The sequence below is a fragment of the Ochotona princeps genome, chromosome 7 (genome assembly GCF_030435755.1).
Source record: "Ochotona princeps isolate mOchPri1 chromosome 7, mOchPri1.hap1, whole genome shotgun sequence".
NCBI lineage: Eukaryota > Metazoa > Chordata > Mammalia > Lagomorpha > Ochotonidae > Ochotona > Ochotona princeps.
Window position 1 is genome coordinate 72,364,933 of NC_080838.1, and position 20,559 is coordinate 72,385,491.

The following is a 20,559-nucleotide window of genomic DNA, read 5'->3' on the forward strand; positions in this document are numbered from 1 at the left end:
AACCTCACTGGATTCTACCTTTGTAGGGGAATGGGTGGTTTTAAAGATTCTTAACCCAGTCTGCCCCCAGACATTAGGAGAAAGTTCTAGAGGCTTGCAGTGGGACTTGAGAGCACCCAAGACAGCCTCTTAAAGACGGCCACCCTAAATATTTCTCATTTGTTGTTATTATTATCATTTTATGATACAGTTTCATAGGCCCTGGGATTTCCCCTACCCTCTCCCCAAATCCTCCCCTCCCATCCCCTCCACAGAGTCTCCATATACTATTACAATAGTATAGTTGCTCATAAACGGACATAAGTCCATTATTGCGGGCATGGCCAATGGCAGAGAATCCAGCATCCCACCATTAAGACACATCCAACAGCCCCAGAGGGAGTTCATCTTCAATCCAGAAATAGAGATGCACACTGCACCGTATCCTCACATCTGGACATGTCAGTCTCCACTACATAGTAATTGTAAATCTCCCAAAGTGAAAAGTCATGAAACAAAATCAACAACTGGAAGAAAAACAGAAATTTACAATGTCATGAAGTTAAACAACATGCCACTGGATATTGATAGTCTCCATTACAGTTACTATACATCCCCTTAAATGAAAAGCCACAAAACAAAATCAACAACAGGAAGAAAAAGAATTTACAATGCCATGAAGTTAAATAACATGTAACTGAATGATTAATGTGTCGCTGAAAAAACAAAAGAAAATTAAGAACCTTCTTGAAGAAAAGGAGGCTACTGAATGAGCATGAGTCATTGAGGAATTTAATGAGGGAAATGAAATCAAAAGCAAAAACATCAAAATCCATGAGATACAGTTTCTATTGATCTTTGTTGGTGCAATATGTCTCCTGTAGGGAAAAAAATAGATGGGTTTTGTGTTTTTTATCTTCTTTAAAGATTTATTTTATTTTTATTGCAAAGTCAGATATACAGAGAAGGGGAAAGACAGAGAGAAAGAGCTTCCACCCGATGATTCACTCCCCAAGTGACTGCAACGGCCAGTGCAGTGCTGATCCGAAGCCAGGAACCTGGAACTTCCAGGTCTCCCACATGGGTGCAGGGTCCCAAAGCTTTGGGCCATTCTCGACTGCTCTCTCAGGCCACAAGCAGGGAGCTGTATGAGAAGTGGGGCCACCGGGACTAGAACCGGTGCCCATACAGGATCCCGGTATGTGCAACGCGAGAACCTTATTCACTAGGCAAAGATGCTGGGCCCCAGTTAAACACATTTTTAAGTCCAAATTCTCTTTCTTCACCTTCTGGAACTCCCATAACTCTTATATTTGGCCTTTTAATAGTGTCTCTTAATTCTTGAATACTTTTTTTTTTTAGTTTGACCCAGCTCTGGTCCCAGCTCTTTATTTGTTTCCTCATTGTGACAAGAAATATCTTCCAATTCTGACATTCTGTCTTCTGCTTCATTCATTCTATTATTGAGACTTTCCAATGAATTTTTAATTTGCTGTGCTGCATTCTTCATTTCCAATAATACAGCTTAATTTTAATTCAGTTTTTCTATTTTCTGTGTGACATATTCCTTAAATTCTTGCATGTGCTTCTCATTGTTGATATGAAGTTTTATTAAAACAAGTGTTTTGAATTCTGTGTCCTCCATTTTCTCTATGTATTTCGCAGTTAACTCTGAGGTTGGCAAAGGTTTTGCTCCTTTGCAGGGAGCAGTTTTCACGGTACCTTTGTCTCTTCTTGTGCTCTTGGTCATTGTACTTCTGGTTAGCAGAGTCTTCTCCTTGGGGCAGGTTTCTAAGGTGTGTCACCCACAAGTCTGCAATACAATTTTATTTATTGCAGTTGGTGCATTGTTCTTTGTGTGCAATCACTTGTGCCACTCCCTCCAGCAAGTTTCAGATCTGGGCTCTTATGCTAGACTTCTGCCACGATCTCTGTAGCCCCAGCTCCCGGCTCACCACTCTGCATCTCCTGTGATATCATGCTGGGGCTCTACCATAGTCTGTACACCTTTCTCCCACTTCTGGTTCAAGTAGGTTCCAGAATTAGGAAGACACCAGTTGTCCTAAATAGCCAGGTTTTTGGTGGTTTGGGCCATTAGGTCTGAGGCCCACATGGACCTATTTTGGGTCAAAAGATGCTAAAATCATTATTAATTTCTGAGTGCAGTGCCTGTACAGCTCACTGTTGTCTCTTCAGTCTCAACGCCTGTACCACACCGTGCAAAATGGTGCCTGACGTACCACTACTCATGTAGTTCTTGATCTGCTCACTGTCAGGTCTAAGGGATACCTGGACCTATCTTGGATGGAACCTGTAGAATGCCACGTCATTGCAATTCACTGAGCCTGAAATGAGTTCACTTCCAATTTAGTGCATTCTTAGTCCTGTCCTACAGCCTTTGCCTTCCTCCACAAGATGGCACCCAATTTGACTTTTCTGGGTAATTCCACCTGTGAAAGCCACCCTGTTTCTGCACCACCTCTTTGGGATCTGCTACTCTGTCTCTGCTCCTGGTCAAATCAAACAAACAAGCAGGATGTGCAATTCTTCGTCTTGATTCATGTCTTGAGTTTTTGTGAACTTCCCTTCTCACCTGCTTGTTGGTGGAGTTCTGGCCACGAGTGCCATTCATATTGCTCCTGGCTGAATGCTGCTTGGATGTCTGGTGACTAAAACACAACCCCATTGTTTCCACTGTTTTCCTGTGTCCTCTAGTCTCCAGTTACCTCTCTGTTTATTGATCCATTCTCTCCTGTTTCCTGAAATGTGTTCTCTCTGCTTCACCCTGGCTAATGTTTCTCCATCTGTTTACATGTGTCCTCATCCTATTCTGCCATCTTGATTCTCCACTCTGAACTTTTATAACAGAGAGTAGAATGGGGTCTGATAGCAAAGCAGGAGGATATGAAAAGTGTTGAGCTATAGTGACATCTCTTCTGCAGTAAGACCCCCAGAAACTTCTTAACTGCTTTTATTACAAAACCACAGGACGTTTCACCAAAGATTGTGAGAAAGGACCTCCGGGGCCATGACCTTTTTGCAGCAAAAATCATTGGCAAAAGGTAAAAACTTTACAATCACACATTTCTGATACACCTTGTGCACTGGAATGAAAAGGCCCGTAGATCTCCTTAAATAAGAAAATAATAAACAAACAAATTTTGCTTTGCTCCCATAAAGAAAAGAACATATAATGTGCTTAACAATTCTTGAGCATGTCGGTATTGACCATTACAATAAGGTAGGGTAAGACATTATGATGATAATATTGGCTAATTATGCAAGAAGGCAGGCAGTTTCCTTCTTTTCTCCTGCAAGAAGTAGTAAAGATTTCTGAATGCATTAAATTTTCAAAAAAGTGTTGAATGATTTATTTTTGCTTTATACAGAAAATACAGACTTATTACAATCAAGCATCATGTGAAAACATTTTTGATCAGGGAAGAACTGTGTATGTAGCCGTGATGCCATAAATTTATTAAGAAACTGAAAAATCTCTTTGGCCTCTGATGCCCTAAGATTGTAGCACAACGTAATACTCATGCATGTGAGATCCAGATCTAAAAAAGCCTTCTACACACTCATGCACAGAAGTGTAACTCACACAATTAGTCATAGCACATTACAACAGGAGAAGCTTCTTAGAGCTTGTGTTTACCATATTGCGTTTATCACATAAATGGTCTATACCATTTGGTTTGTGTGAATACACACGAGGATGTCAGATGCTTATACAATGATGAAGCTAATCACTGATACATTTTCTAGAACATACTCCCTTAATAATAAATACATAGTTGCATTTATATTTTAGAAATAATCTCAAATATTGTACTGTAAAATTTAAGCTAGGTATTCAGATTCTGTAAGCTTTAAAAACACAGCTATAAGACATATAATGTTTCTTCAAATGATCATTATAAAGATGAAACTAATGTAACATTAGAAAACTAGTAAGCATGGTTCTCAGAACACAACTCTTCTAATGTAGAAGGCTCACAAAATCATTCGGTCCTACTAAAGGAAACACAGTGGGAATTGAAATTCAAAAACTACCACGGCCTAATATTTCAGTTCATAGTTTTGTATGGCTCATGAATGATGATGTGATTATTGAGTGGTGTTTGGCAGGAGAAAATTACTGATGATTAATAGTTGCTTTGGAAAAGTTACCTATTATAACTACTGTTGTAATGAAACTATATATTGCCTTTTAAAAATTGCTTTTATGACCTTCTATGATACATTTTATAGATACAAGGATTCCCCAGTTTCTCTTTTGTTTCTCCCTTCCAATTTTCCCCTTTCACTAATTTCTTCCATAGTATAGCTTTTTAGAAACAGTTATAAGATTAATATTTGCTATTTAAATGCATCATGGCATTGTGGGTTTAGACCAAAAAAAGGAAAATTTAGTATCATATTGACAAGGTATATTTAATCATTTCACTGGAAGTCCTTCTTTTTCTAAAGAGTGGAGATGCCTAATGCAATGTTTCCACATCTTCACTTCTTGGTATGCTAGTCTCCATTAAATTATTCAACTAGGAGAATATATGTATGTACTTGTTCACTTAATCATCTATTTGTTTTGTATTTTGCTTGCATGTTGCTTTTTATCAAAGAGGTCACATGATTTCTGTCCTTTTGTGGTTGGCTTAGTTCACTGTGAATGATGGTCTCTAGATGGAACCATTTTGCTGAAAATGATAGAATTTCATTCTTTTTATTCTTTTATATTCTTAGCTCACATTAATTCTTAAAAACTGTGTAGTATTCCATGGAGTACATGTGCCCCACTACTAATGGTAGTAGTTTTGAATCCATTTCTTCTGTAAATTCATTAATATTTGTTTCATGTAGTTAAGTGCCTGATATTTCATGTGTATATATTTATTATTGTGATACCTTGATTATTATGTGGTGTCCTTTTTCATCTCTTGATGCTTTCACATTGAAGTCTAAATTATTCAATAATAGAATGGCTACACCAATTCTTTTTTCCTTTCTATTATCCTGGAATATCCTTTTCTGTTCTTTTACTTTTAATTTCTGCTTATCTTTATTGGTGAGATGTGTCCACTGTAGGGAACAGACAGATGCATAGTGTTTTTTTGATTCAGTCTGCTAGTCTATGTCTTTGATTGCCGAGTTATTTCGACAGGTGTTGATTTGGTCTTGTCATTTTAGCATGGGATTCTCATTGTTTGATTTAGGTTTCTTTGATGCTTTTATTGACATGTTATTCACTTTACTCTTGGATTTGGTGGATGTTATTTTTTTTTTTTTCATGTAGCACATCTTTAAGCAACATTTGTAGGGTAGGTCTGGTAGATGCAAAGTATTTCAGTTTTTTGCTTTGGGAGTGTTTTCTTTAATTTTCAAATATAAAAAGAAAGCTTTGCTAGATATGTAATTCTCGGCTGACTTTTTTTTTTTTTTCTGTTAATTATCTGGAATATGTCATGCCATTCTCTTCTGGCCTATAGAGTTTCTTCTAAGAACTCAGCTGCGAGTCTGATTGGGGTTCCCTGTAAGATATTTGATGCTTTTCGCATGTGCATTTAAATATCTTCATGTTTAACCAAAAAAGCTTGATTGGGACTGGCGCAATGGTGTAGTGGCTAAATCCTTGATTTACATGTTCCAGGATCCCATATTGTCACTGGTTCATATCCTGGCTGCTCTACATCCCATCCAGTTCCTTGCCTGTTGCCTGGGAAAGAAGTAGAAGATGGTGACAGCCTTGAACTTTGCACATTTGGGTGGGAGTCCCAGAGGAGGCGCCTGGTTTCAGATTGATTCAACTCCCATTATTGTGGCCACCTGGGGAGTGGACTAGTGGACAGATCTTTCTTTCTGCCTCTCCCTCGCTCTGTACATTGGTCTTTCCAACAAAAATAAGCAAATCATAAAAAAAGAGCTTGATTATGATTTGCCTTGGCAAGGATTGCTTTTGGCTTAGTCTATTTGGAATTCTTTGTTCTTCCATCCCTAGTATTTTTTCATTTTGGAGATGTTTTCATTTATTATTTCATTGAATACATGTTTCAATGCAGCTTTTCCTTCCATGCCTTCTGCAACTCCTATATCATGCATCATCTTCTGCTATTTTTTTTCATTTAATTTTTAGATGATTTTCTTAGCTTTAATCAGTTCCTCTTCCATATTTATATTTATACATTTTCGCAGCAGGCATCTTCTGGTTCTGAAATTGTTCTGCCTCACACATTTTGTTATTGAGACTTTCCATTGAATTTCTGATTTAGTCTATTATATGCTTTATTTTAATAATTCAACTTGATTTTGCTTCAATGCTGCTATTTTCTGTGTAATGTATTCCTTGAGCTACTGAACTTACTTGTCATTACTTTTTAAAAAAAAAAAAGATTTATTTTTATTGGAAAGGCAGATATACAGAGAGGAAGAGATATAAAGTGGAAGATCTACCATCTGCTGGTCCACTATACAAATGGCCACAAAGGCTGAAGTTGAACCAATTCAAAGCCAGGAGCCTCTTCTGGGTCTTGCACATGGGCACATGGTCCCAAGGCCTTGGGCCATCCTCAACTGCTTTCTAGAGCCACAGGCAGGGAGCTGGATGGGAAGCAGTGCTGCTGGGATTAGAACTGGCCCCCACATGGGATCTTGATGCATTCAAGGCGATGTCTTTAGCTGCTAAGCCAGGCTACCATGCCAGGTGTGCATCTCATTATTTTTAAGAAGCTTTAAAACAATTTTAGAAAAATGTCCTCCTTTAGCTGTTCCTCCATGTCTTCATCAGAGAGTTCTGAGATTGAAATAGTCATTTGATGCCTTTTGAGAGAGGAGTCAGTCACCTCATTCACAATGCCTATCCCTTTTCTTTGGCCTTGGCTATTACAATTCAAACTAGATTCTTTTCTTTGGCCAATTTTAAGATCTGTAGAACCACTTTACTGATTCTGTTCAGTGCCCAGTTCTCTGTGTTACTCAACACTCCCTCCAAGGAGTTTCAGTCATGGGCTAATGTGTTGCACTTCTGCTATGGTCTCTGCAACTGGGGACCTCCAGGTCACCACTCTCCACTACCTGTGCTTCTATGTATTGGACACACAACTGTCTGCTTGCCTTTTCTCTTGATCATAATTTCAGCAGTTGGGATTAGGAGACACCAGATGTGACTTTAAACTAGATCACAGGGCTGTCAGCAGTGCAAAGAATTTTTTTTTTTTTATCTTCTTTATGCTAGAACCTGCTAACAGGGTTGGTGGCAACCTGGGCATATTTTAGATGGAATCTATGGGATTTCAAGTCAGTATTTATTTCCTGTCTGCTAGTGAAGCTAGGGTCATTGTTGTCATATCTGCTGCAGTTCTGCTTCACTGTCTCTGCTGCTTCCCCATGAGTCCTCTAATGTCTACCCACTCCGACTACCCATGATTCTGCCCTCTCTGCTTCTCCTCTGCTGAAATGTGTTTTCATTCTAGTCAACCATCTTATCTTGCTCTTTACAATATTGTACTAAATTATAGCATGCCTGAGCATAATGACTCGAATAAATATTTTTGAGCAACAGAATGTGCTGATGTACTTTCTCAATCCCGATTCTACAACAGTAATTTTATTGGGAATATTACAAAAAAATACTTGTCAGTTTGGTTTCTGAGGTCTCATTCTAATTTTTCAATGCCATTTTAAAAATAATAAGCCTGTGCTGTGCATTTGGCCAATGGTTAAGATTTTCATTTAGAAACCTCCATCCTGTAATGGTGCTTAGGTTTGAACGATAGTTCCATTGCTGACTCCAGTTTCCTACTCATGTGGAATTGTGACGAATCAGTGTTGGCTCCAAGTAGTAGGATCTCTGCCACCCACCTCAGAGAAAAGTGTAAAGTTCCCAGCTCCTGGACTTGGCATGGTCATAAATTAGATGTTGTGGGCATTTGTGCAAGCATTTGGTGAGTGAATTAACAGGTACAAACTCTCTGATTCTCTGGTCCTGTCACTAGTCCTCTCTCTCCCTCCACCCAACACACACACACACTCTCACAGTCTCACCAACTCTCAAAAATGTTTTTTTTAAAAGGTCCAAATGTTTTGGTACATAGAGTTAAGCCAGTGCTTGCTATTCTGAAATCCACATAGGTACTACTTTGAGTGCCAGCTGCTCCGCTTCTGATCTAGCTCCCTGCCAATGCTCCTGGGAAAGCAGCTGAAGTGGGCCACTGCACAGGCATGGAAGACCTGGAAGAAGCTTCTGGTATTTGGTTTTCACTTGGTCCAGGCATTATGGTAGTGAACCAATGGACAGAAAATCTCTCTCTCTCTCTCTCTCTCTCTCTCCAAATCTCCTCCTTCCCTCCCTGTTTCTAACTCTTCCTTTCAAATAAATATTTTTAAATGGTAAATTTTACTAAACACAGAACAACTGCATTATATCAGGACTCACAGTCTAGCTTGAATGTTACTTCCTCTGTGAAAACTTCTTTAATTCCCTCAAACATATAAAATAATCTTTTTCTGAAACGTAAGTGAAAAAGTTAGAAATTCATGTAATTATATATTATATTCATATATAATTGCAAAGTTTAGTAACTATTTCCAAAAAAGATTTTAAAATATTTTAAGGCACTGGATTACATTCTTAATGGAGAATTTGTGTAAGAAACATATAAAGCCCAAATATATTTTTATTTGTTACTTCAGCCAACAAAATAGTCAATTATAGCATACACATTTTTTCAAATTGTGAACAAGATGCAATTGCATATATATACCATCTATGAGCTGGTAAACCAGTATTCAGAAGAGGTAAATTCAAAAGTAAAATGTATAAACTATATGACCATGATTAGTAACTGCATGCTCCCAGCTTTACAACTGATGGGCAAACTGTCCATTGAAAATACTTCTCAGAAACCATGATGCTTATTACAACATATTCAATCACCCAAAGAGATGCCAAAAATATTTGTTTCCCATGTACAGATGTACAAAATGGCAACTCCTCATTATCGAGAAAGTGTCAACATTTCTAGATAGACACATTGTGCTTATACACAAAGTCAACATTGTAGAGAAATTTTGTGGAGTCAATTTTTCAAAAAATGTTTAATGGAGCTGTAAAGCCTTTATACAATTTATACCTCTAATACTTAACATGATGTAAGATGTTTCAAATATATCTAGACTTCTTCTGTAGTTTAACTTTCTTTGACTACTCTAACAAATGTCACAAAATCGGTGGATCATGCCAGAGAAATTTACTGTACTCCAGTTCTGTATTGTATAATTATCCTTTCTCTTAGAAGAACACTGGTGATTAGAGCAGCACCCAACCAGCACACATGAGATCCAGGAAGGAAGGGAGGGGCAGAACTGGCGGGGGGATTAAGGGGCTGGTTCCCTCGCCGGACAGCTACTCCCAATGGAGAGCGTGGGCTGGGATAGAGACAGACTAGACTATGCAAGGCTACAACACCTGTGCGCTGCATGTGGACTAGATCAGGGAAAAGCCAGGCTGGGCTGATTATTCCTGCTGGTGCAAGCATAAATTAGAGCGGGTGAGGGATGTTTGGGCATAGCCGCAGAAGCTGGCACTGGGGACTAATTCTGTCAAGTCAAATCACAGAACCACCTAGAGTGCATAAACCGGGACAGAGAGACCTGGGAGGGAAAAAGAGGGTTCCCCCTTCTTGGGTCACTATTCCCGTGGGAGGGCATGAAGACTGGGACGGGGGCTGGGATGGCTAGATAGAGAGGCACTCAACAACACCCGTGAGGGCCGGATGGTTGAGTTGGTTAGATCGAACTAAGCTTTAATACCCATTGACACGTACAAGAGCCAAATGGGATGGGGGACAGACTGGTCTTCTGCTACACATATTGGCAAACCAGGGTAGGGGGCGGGCCTGGTGGGGGTTACTGTGGGTCGCCCCGACTAGGCTGCAGCTCCCACTGGTTTGTGTGAGGGCCGAGTACGTGCTGGGCAGAACCAGACTGGACTGCAACACCCATTGGTTCCAGTGCAACTCGGGACTGAAAACAGAACCAACCCAGCAATTGCAACCACCAGCTGATCGTGGTGATGGACTGTGCCGGGCCCTGTGCTTGCTAGAGCATACAAGAAACTAGTCTGGGAATACCTCAAAGTTTCTTTGGAGATCTCCCTAATCGAACTGCTGGACTCAGAACTCTAATCAAGAAAAGACAGAAGACAGAGCAGATCAATCATTCATCTCAGCTATATGTTGGCAGCGATATATGGGGCAAACGGAGACTTTATGATGGACCATATTAATCAGTGGACGACCTCATCGAGCGAAACTGGCAGCGATTCATAACCGGAGAACTATTAACACCACTCGAGCACATATCTCAGAGCATGCCCCACATCCGGGACTCGGGGTGGGCGGGAAACCGGGTGGGGCTTCCCCCTCAATATCCCCCTTTACCTCAGATACAAGATGGAAACAATGTGGACATAATAGTATTGCCCACTTCCCTATCCCCCTGAACCTTTTTTTTTTCTTTTCTTTTTCTTTCTTTAACTGTAATTAACTATGTAAAGATTGTCAACAACAATACAATAAAATAGATTATAAAAAAAAAAAAGAACAACTAAAAGTAATATTCTCCCTTCAAGGTCTTTCACCTATTTATACTGTGAAGATGCATTTTTCCTTATAAAGCTAAGTTCTTGGTTCTCAGGACTAATAACTTGTATTTGTTACTGTATTACCTTTTGGCATTCTTGGCTTCTGTTACTCCACACCATATGGAGCCATAATAACATTCAATCTAATGTTACAAAGCAGAGAAACATGACCTAGAAGTGGCACTGAAGAACAAGGAGAATCCCATGCTATACATAGGGACAAGTGGAGTGACAGAGAAAAAGATAATTACTACAGGATATAATATTCTAGGGAAATGTATGCTTCCGGAAATCCAAAATCAAGTTAGTACAAGATACTGATGACAATGTTGGGGAAGATACTGAGGCAGTGTGTCAATGCAGAAAGTATCTTGTAGCAAGTGATGAAAGGACTAAGAAGGATTCATGTTAAAGGATGGGACAGGCATGAGCTGGGAGTTGACAGGTTCCAAAGAGAATGATGTGAACAAGGGTGAAGAACATGCTGGGATAGGGCACTAAGGCATATCACGGAGGAAGGCATGGGGAACTCCCCAGGAATATAGGAACCAAAAGAATGAAGCATTTACAGAAATTCAGTGGAATGTTTGCCAGGGGGATTATGTGGTAAAGAAAACTTATCAATACTTAGAGATAATATATGATTTAAGTTGCTTTATTTTTAATGAATATGGTACTATGTAAATTCCACTGAATGTTCCATTAAGATTTGATGCTTTCTATAGAGAAATATGTAAGTAAGACTCTAGATGGCGCTAATAATTAGGAAATCAGAGCTTAAACCAGAATAAAAGGTAAGTATCTTAATTTAAGATGTCAATATGAAAAATAGTACCTGTAAAAGGTAATATTATTTCAACCGTAAACAGCCTATCTCACATGCAATAAGATATTGTGAAGTAACCAACGAACCAACAATCAATAGGGGGTCAGACTGCTTATGATCTACATCAAAGAATTGTAAAACCTAATATACGTTTAAGACCCTATGTTATTCCATAACGGGGTGGGAGAGCAGAGAAATCTTCCATCTCCCTAGAATGTGTAAGAAAGATGTGAAATATAACTTACCAGGATCATAACTGGTAACTCAAAGACAACAGACTGGAATCAGCATTAGACAATAGTTAAACTACAAAGACATATAGGGGGAACCAACAGCGATCCTGACAACCTCTTAACAGGCGGTCATATGCACAGAGTGGGGCGGGGGGGGGGACCCCAGAGCGGAGCAGGGGGACAGGAGGAGGCTTATATCCCAACCCTGAAGACTCCTGGATCCTCACCAAGGACTATCAGTACCAGCACCAAGGACTACATCCCAACTGCCAAAGAGACTACAGGGAATAGGAGTGCCTTCAGAGGCCAAGAACTCTGAGGGCATCCACTACCACATGGGATGGAACAAGTCCAAATCCTTCCTCGCAGGAACCAAGGCCATCAGAACAACAGCCAAGAGCCCTGAGCAGTCCGCAGAAACAGAAGAACAGTAAACTTCCTTTGGGACTAGAGAGGGGAGCTTTCTCTGGTCCTTGCTTGCTTCCAACTTTGGGTCCCCACCCTCTCTGGCAATGACCATCAGCACCGCTCTGGAAACCCCTCGAAACAAACAATCTAGAATAGTCAAAGAACAACAAGGAAAGCTTAGAATCAGACAGGAAACTGTAGCGGGGATTCACTTATACCTTACTAGGTGGGACACAAAGATTAGTTACTCCTCACTAGGGTATTGAAGATTTCTCTGCACACCCCTCCTAAAACTGTTCTGCACCTCAACTGTTGACATATGTCTTGTTAGAGTTATAAGCCAGTCTAGACTACCCAAAAAACAGCCAGGTTCAGCAAAATTATGCTTCAACGCTATAAAATGTTAAATACTATAATGAAAATAGACACGAGACAGCTGAATAGTAATCTATAGCCATTTTAATGTGTATAGTACCCAGTTGTATATAAACTAAAATTGAAATGTCAGTGAAGAAGTTACAGGATGTGGTTAAGAACTTGCATTTTTTTAAACATATTGGTTACTCAATATGATGTCAATTAACTCCATAACGTTATAAATTGTTGCTGATGTTATGTTGGGGCTTTTAATTGATTGGGATGATACTCTGCCGGCTCTACCTTCAGACCAGGGATGGTCTCCCAAGAAGCCATTGAACTTATCTGGACAATTAGATGCTGGACTCTTTGCTTGATATATGCTTGCAATGAAAGAATCTCAACTGAACTTGAACTGTGGTAATGCAACAAGGTGGAGGAATCCACCATGAGGGGAGGGTTTCGGGAGGGGTGGGGGGAATCCCAGTACCTATAAAACTGTGTCACATAATGCAATGTAATTAATAATAGTAATAGTAATAATAATAATAATAATAATAAATTGCAGTGGACACTTAAAAAAAACTCTAAACAATTTTTTTTTGCAGCTTTCCTTGGTTTACTGGTGAGTTGATCTCCTATGCATGAAACTCTACAAAACAAGTCCTCCTAGTGCATCCTCTAAATTACAAGCTCTCAGGAATATTATTTTAAATTTACTGTCCTTGTTCCTGTGCCTCGCTCTTGACCAAGCCCCACATACATGGTCCCAAAATCATGTGAAAGCCATTTGTTAGAAGCTACCTGATTAGAGCTAGTTTCAACAAAGGAAGAAAAGGCAGTATAATGGAATTGGTGAAATCATGAGTTAGGATTAAAGCTTTTTCATGGGTGTAACTCTTAGGTAAGCAATCTAAACTGGTTTATAAATGTATTTTTAAAGAGCCATGTCAAGGAAATTTGTCATTCCCCGAATGACTCCTATCTGGAAACCATTGAAATATGACAAGTCATTAGCACTAGTCAGACGAGCTTCATCTCATTTGTTCTTAGATTTCACCCAACCCATTAAAACCCTAAACAAGCAACACTGGGTGTAACACAGAAATCAACAACCAGGCCAGAACATTTCCATTTCTATCACTACTATCCTCATTGACATCGTCACCATCACCATTGTCACCATCATTAACTTAGGCACTGTCACAGCAAACCTCACCTCATGTATAGGTAAGTGGCACTAAACCTGGGAAATCTAATGACTGATAGAGAGTACCTTCAAGATTTTGTTTCTGTTGTCATTATTAATTGGTTGCTTTTTATATCTTAGGCTTTATTCCTCTATATTATCAAAATAATATTATTGCTGAAATGCATGGTATTGCTTGAAATATCTGAGAAAATCAAAAAGTTAGAAAAAAAAAAGAATTAGAATTCCAGAGAATTTTGCCTTTTGGGAAAGAATATAAATATACTCACAGATGGCCTTGGAATATCAAGCAAATGAAATACCATTATACACGATTTTCAAATGCATTCCTTTCTGCAAGCTTTTTTCTTTTCCAGGGGAAAAAGCAGAAGTGGAGGCCATTCAATATTTATGATTATTATTTTTGTCTAATCTTTATTCACAACTGTTGCCCTAAGAGTTATCTGGCATGCACTTTCTAGAGAAATATACTGAGGCTAATATTTTAATATGTGAATAATTAGTTGCCATAATCTTAATATTATTATTAAGTTCATTGAGGTATATGGTCTACTGTGCCAGAATAACATTTTGTGACATAAATTCAGCTCAATAAATGAGCAAGTATATTTTCATTAAATACATGAAGCTGATTAATCAACTGAAGAACAATTTTTAACCTTCTCTGTATTAAATGAAGGATGCATCCTAGAATGCAAGTTTCTATAACAAGAATTTGCATGACTCTAAATGTATTTTGTAGATTAGCTGATGAATGGATTTCTTTTGATAATTAGAATATTTTATAAATTCAGTTGTTATTCAAAAACAATTTCTAGAGCCAACACATTTCATTTATAGAAAGGGGATTGGATTAATCATAAATAACTATACTTTAGATATAAAAATTTTTCCAATTATTTTTGATAGAAAAAACTCTATGGAAGGCTGATAGAAAAAAAACTCTATGGAAGAAATGGGTCATATCAGATTTATTGTGAGCAATACGTGTTCTTTAGAAACCTCCAGAACATCTAAAAATGATTTTTACAGAAAAACTTCTAAGCTATTGTGATTATTTTTGTGTAGAAATCATATCGCCTCTGCAATGCCTCAGAAAACTAAAGACTAAATTAATTGGCTAACTCCAAACAAATCTGATGGATTACACTCACATGTGCACCCTTTCTATTTATTACAAGAAATGCATTCGTGAGCATTATTAGAGTTACAAATACTATGTAGGAAGCATTATGCCTACATAGTCTTTGCTTGGAGGATGAAGTTAAACAATAGAATTACAGTATGGAAGTATACATGGATTACATGTAACATGGGGAGTTTCCCTGAAGAGGTTTGACAAATGACATCAGTTCTGGAAAACCCTAATTAACTAATCATCAAAAGAGACAATGAGGTACAAGGAAGGGTTAGGATTAAGACTAGAGGACAGAATGAAGAGGAAGTAAAACTGGGTGGAGTTATGCAGTTGTGGTATAAGGTAATTTTCAGAGAAAAAAAAAAAACTTACCTAAAAGTTTATCATGGGAGAGATGAGAATGAAAACATTCACATATTCTTTGGAAATATCTACTCTTTCAAATACATTCCTGATTATGAGTTTTTCTTCTTATAAGAGTTGTTTAGAATTTCCAGAGTATAAAGTTTTAGAAACAACTGTGGTTGTATGACATTTGCAACAATGTTCTTCCTCCAAATGACATCATGCCTTTCAGAATATGAACAATGATTAGTGTCCAAGCCTTAAACAGGTTAAATGTGGCCATAAATCTAACGATAACCCTAAACTACTCTTTCTATGGGATTCGGAATGACAATATTTTCTGATTCTTTGTTAACTAGCTGGTTTTGATGATGAAGCAAGTTTGTTTGTTAATCTATGTTAACACCAATAATCTTCATGTGTTGAACAAAACTTGAAATGGACAGTTAGGTAAAAAGTTAAACAGAAGAGTGAAAAGTTCTATCCATAATCTCATAATAGAGTGGTTACTATACTTGACATCATTGTATTTCCTTATATATTTATTACACCAATAGGTGCTTTATATGTTTAGTTCATAAGTCTTCATTTGTCCATGTAATGATATTGCCATAGTTTGCAAAATTACAATGCAAATATACCTAATGTTTTATAACCTGTTTTGTAAAAAAATCAATTTCCCCTTAAGAATATGAAGCAGAAACATTTACGTTGCTCACTAACATATTCTCAGCATGTAATATGACACTCAAATATGATTTACTAAATGAATGAATATAAACATCTTAGGCATTTGAGACTTCAGTATTTTAAAGGATCATAAGGAACTATTAGTAAACTATACTTTATGTTGTGGCTTGAAGACACAGGTAGCTTTGGAATCAATGTTATCTGATTTTATCATTTTTACCCTTTGTAGGCCCAGAACATCATCCCAGAGAAGATCATGGCCAGTATGGATGGTAATTGTCATTTTCCTTGGAGTGGTGGCAATCTTGGCAGTCACTATTGGACTCCTTGTTCATTTTCTGGCAGTTGGTCAGTACTGGCTCTATTCAGTCTTCACCAATACTAACAGATATTTAATTTAGGCATCTTCTTGGAAATTCCTTCATTTACTTACTATTACATTCCAGTGTCATTGTGCCCCACGATGTGAATCAGATAATTTCTCATGTTTGTCTATAAATTTGGCTGAATGGACAAGGCAGAGCTGCTCCACATGGATACGAGCAGTAGTTGAGTAGGCCTTTAGCTGAGTTATGGCAGCCTTTAGGAGTCATCATACCCTCTAGTAAATATAGTTGAGAGCATGGAGATCCTTACTCTTCGTGGCTCAGTTCTACTATTGAAAGTTAATATTTGATATGTTGAGTAGCAATGAGTAATAAATAACTCTTCTAGCAGCAAATGTTAGATGACACTTAAAGGACTAAATTTTCACACAAAAGTTCTTACTTTTAAAAATTATATTAATAGTATTCTCATAATGGTAGGTTTTCTCATTTGTTTTTTTTTAATTATTTATTATTTTTACTTCATTAATTACATTGTATTATGTGACACAGTTTCATAGGTACTTGGGTTCTCCCCACCCCTCCCCAACCCCTCCCCGCATGGTGGATTCCTCCACCCTGTTGCATAACCACCGCTCAAGTTCAGTTGAGATTCCCCCATTGCAAGCGTATACCAAACATAGAGTCCAGCATCTTATTGTCCAGCCAAGTTCAACGGCCTCCTAGGTATACCCTCTCTGGTCTGAAGACAGAGCCAGCAGAGTATCATCCCAGTCAATTGAAAGCTCCAACATACCATCAGCAAAAATTTACATCATTATGGAATTAATTGACATAGTAATGAGTAACCAATATGTTAAAAGTAAATGCGAGTTCCCAGCCACCTTCTGTGACCACCTCACCTACACTTCAATTTTAGTTTATACACAACATATAACATTCATAACATAACATGTTATACATAACATCATATCATCTTTTTTTTTAAAGATTTATTTTATTTTTATTACAAAGTTAGATATACTGAGAGGAGGAGAGATAGAGAGGAAGTGGAGCTGCCAGGATTAGAACCAGCGGCCATATGGGATCAAGGCGAGGACCTTAGCCACTAAGCCACACTGCCGAGCCCAACATCATATCATCTTAAATTAAGGCAAACATGTGGTATTTAACCTTTTGGGATTGGCTCATTTCCCTTAGCATTATGGTTTCCAGTTTGGCCCATTTGGCCACAAAGAACTGCATTTTGTTTTTTTTAATAGCTGAGTAGTATTCCATGGAGTAGATGAATCTCATTTGTTTTTACCTTTAAAAAATAAACACTTAAATTTTTTCGTCATTGTATATCTTAAAAGAAAGTTACATTCATTATTGCACTAAGTAAAAATCTTCTGAGTTAAGAACAGCAGATTTTGCTAGTGTACTATTTTCACAAGCAGTAAATTGAAGTTTGGAATAGTCAAGTGAATTATTCTAAGCTGGATAATGAAAGATAGACTTGCATTTATTTTATATTACAGTGAAATTACTTATTTTAAAAATGTGATTGTGTCATTCTTGTTCTAATAAAGGTACAAATTCTATAGGGCCTCACAATTCTCATTTAGCTTTAAAGTCCTTTTTGAGACCTATTTCCAAATACAATCATGTTTGTATCTAGAGCTCCAACAATACATTTTGAGCCAAACACAACTAATAATAATCAAGGGAAAGTTAATTTAAGTGATTTATTTGTATATTTGAAAGGCAGAGTAAGAGGGAGACACACACAGAGAGAGACAGAGAGAAAGAGAAAGAAAGATATTTATCCATTCTTTGCTTCACTCCCAAAACGTCTACAAGATGTAAGATGGTGCCAGCTGAAGCCATGAACCTAGCAGTCCATCCAGATCTCCCAAGAGAGTGCCAGAAACTCATGCAGTTAGACTGTCATCTACTGTATCCCAGGTGCTTGAGCAGGAAGCTGGATTAGAAGTTTAGCAGCCAGGATTAAAATTAGCATTCTGATATGGGATCCCAGCATTGCAAACAGTAGTTTTATCAACTGGGCCATAACATTAACAGCAAGAAAGTTTATTTTAGAATGGTTTCCCAGTAATATAATTAAAGCAGAAATCTAAACATCATAATTTCTTTGAATTTGGGCACAGTATGAATAAGTATTGATAAATTACTACTTATAAATACCCAAGTTCAGCATTCTACAAACTTATTTTGTATTGTATCATATTTATTCTAGTTCCTTTAGTGACTTGCTTCACAGGTTGTAATTATACCTTACTAGGAAAAAGTACATTCTATATATTGTCTTTTGTACTTAAATTTTAGTTAACTAAAAATACAAAAGGCAAAAAAACACAGGAAGCTGAAGTGTAAGCAAAGGTAGCAGAGCCTGTGTGCGCAGTGCCGAGATGAAGTACTGGACAACATGATCTAGGATCCGCTTATATAGAACTTGACATTCTATTTTCTTATACACTGGTTGCGATGTGGAAAAAAGAACAGGAAAATAAGAAACAGATTTTTACTTCACATTGAAATTATTTCTGACTCCCAAGTCACTGGATGATTTCTGTTTGAGAGGCCATACTTCTAAGTGTGTTAGAGACTTCTGATTTGTTTTCTTTTATATCTTAATATGTACATGTTTATCAGCTGGACCCTAATATTTTAATACATGCATATAATGAGCACTGATCAAGTCAGAGTAATCCTCATTTTCCCTTCTTTGACATCATTTTATAATTAGACCCTTGGAATTCTTTCATTTCCTCAAAAAAACCAACAATGGGTTACAGAAATTATCATTATCCCACTGTGCTAGATAACACTTGTAACTTACTCTTTAAGTCTAACTCTGATTTTGTGGATGCTATTTAAACTATCCCCTGAACTATATCTAAGGTGAATCAAAAACCCAATCATTTTCAAAATGGATGAAAGATTAACTCTTTAATCCACAAGGCACTATTTTATATATAGTTTCTACTTCTTAAAGTATTCTTATGACTTGTAAGAACAACCTCTTCAGCTTGTCCTGTTTCATATTACAGTGGGCTATTGTGTCAGGCTAAGGAGCTGTTTAGAGAAAGAAAAACAAGGATGTGAACCCTTATGATGAATATAAGTCATTACCCACCCACCTTATGCTATATCCAAGTACAAGGCCAAGGTGAGGCACTCAATGGATGGCTTTCAGGAACGGAAAGCAGACATCAGGAAAATGGGTAAAGAAACCATGCAGGAGAGTGTGAATCATCGAGTCATCCAGAGTGAAAGTTGGTGCTTGTGATGCTCCCATCAGAACTGCATGGAAAAGTAAATTGATCACTCACTAGACTAAGAGTTCGATATGAAAAATAGGAGTCTCTCCTGTGTACACATAGGTGATGTTAGTGGTGGCTGACGCTGCTGTCTTTAAGAGTTTACTTAAGGTATGCAGAACTTAGCAGGGAAGTGATGTTCTTTCTTGGATCAACTCACTGAATGAATGCTGGGTTGTTTCCAGGTTTGTAATCTGGCTGTCCCCTGGGCTGCTTTAAAAAGCCAGATTGCCTGTCCATTTCAAGACACAGAGAAGGATGAACTTGCAGCCTCATCTTGGTTTTAAATTCTTGGAATATTTATTTCACAGGAAAGATGCACTATTACAAAGGTGTTTTTCATATTTCTGGAGTCACATATAATGATACCTGTGACAATGCAGCTTCACAAGCCAGTACAAACCTGAGCAAAGACATTGAGACTAAGGTAAATCAGAATTGTTTTATTAGTGTCTTTGTAAATTTGGCTGAAGTACACACGGGGTTGTTTTTATTCTCTTTTGACAGATGTCAGATGCATTTCAAAATTCTAGTATTTACAAAGAATATGTTGAGTCTCAGGTCATCAAAACTCTGTAAGTACAAATTAATTGAGAACCTTATGGAAAAGAGGATATGTGTGAATGGCACAACAACATAAAACAGATAAAGACGGAGGAAAAGAAAGAAAAGCAAAGAAGTTAAAAGGAGTTGGGTATGAGGGAACGAAGGAACATTGGAGAGAGGAAGGGAAAGAAAGTGAAGGGGAGGGGAAAAGAAATGAGAGAAGAAAGAGGGAGGATTAAAGTCAGAGCGTCAGAGAAACAAAAAGAAAAATGAGCTCTACACAAACTGAAGTATGATTAATACAAGTATTTAGCAAATAATTAAGGAAAGATCCACTATATTCAAAACTGTGATTACTTATCTATTTACCACAGGTTATAAGGTGATTGGAATTGCATTGTCTGTTCTGGGAGACCTTGAACAAAGAAGATAAATTGAGTTGCCAGATCAACTAGTGTACTTAATTGCTTACAAACAGAAACCTTTAAAGAATCTTTGCTTGATCAAATTTATTTGAAAATGCATTTGTGAGCTTCATT

At 37.7% G+C, this 20,559-nt stretch overlaps 1 protein-coding gene across 1 annotated transcript in view; it reads left to right on the forward strand.

Moving 5' to 3' along the window:
* Window positions 1–319: 319 nt before the first annotated feature.
* Window positions 320–20,559, forward strand: part of LOC101530390 (transmembrane serine protease 11B) — a 28,262-nt gene continuing 8,022 nt past the window's right edge. The window contains exons 1-5 of the mRNA XM_058666653.1: window positions 320–420; window positions 2,922–3,041; window positions 16,055–16,173; window positions 19,786–19,901; window positions 19,982–20,049. Of these exons, the coding sequence (XP_058522636.1) occupies window positions 320–420; window positions 2,922–3,041; window positions 16,055–16,173; window positions 19,786–19,901; window positions 19,982–20,049 (524 nt within the window). The remainder of the gene's footprint in view (window positions 421–2,921; window positions 3,042–16,054; window positions 16,174–19,785; window positions 19,902–19,981; window positions 20,050–20,559) is intronic.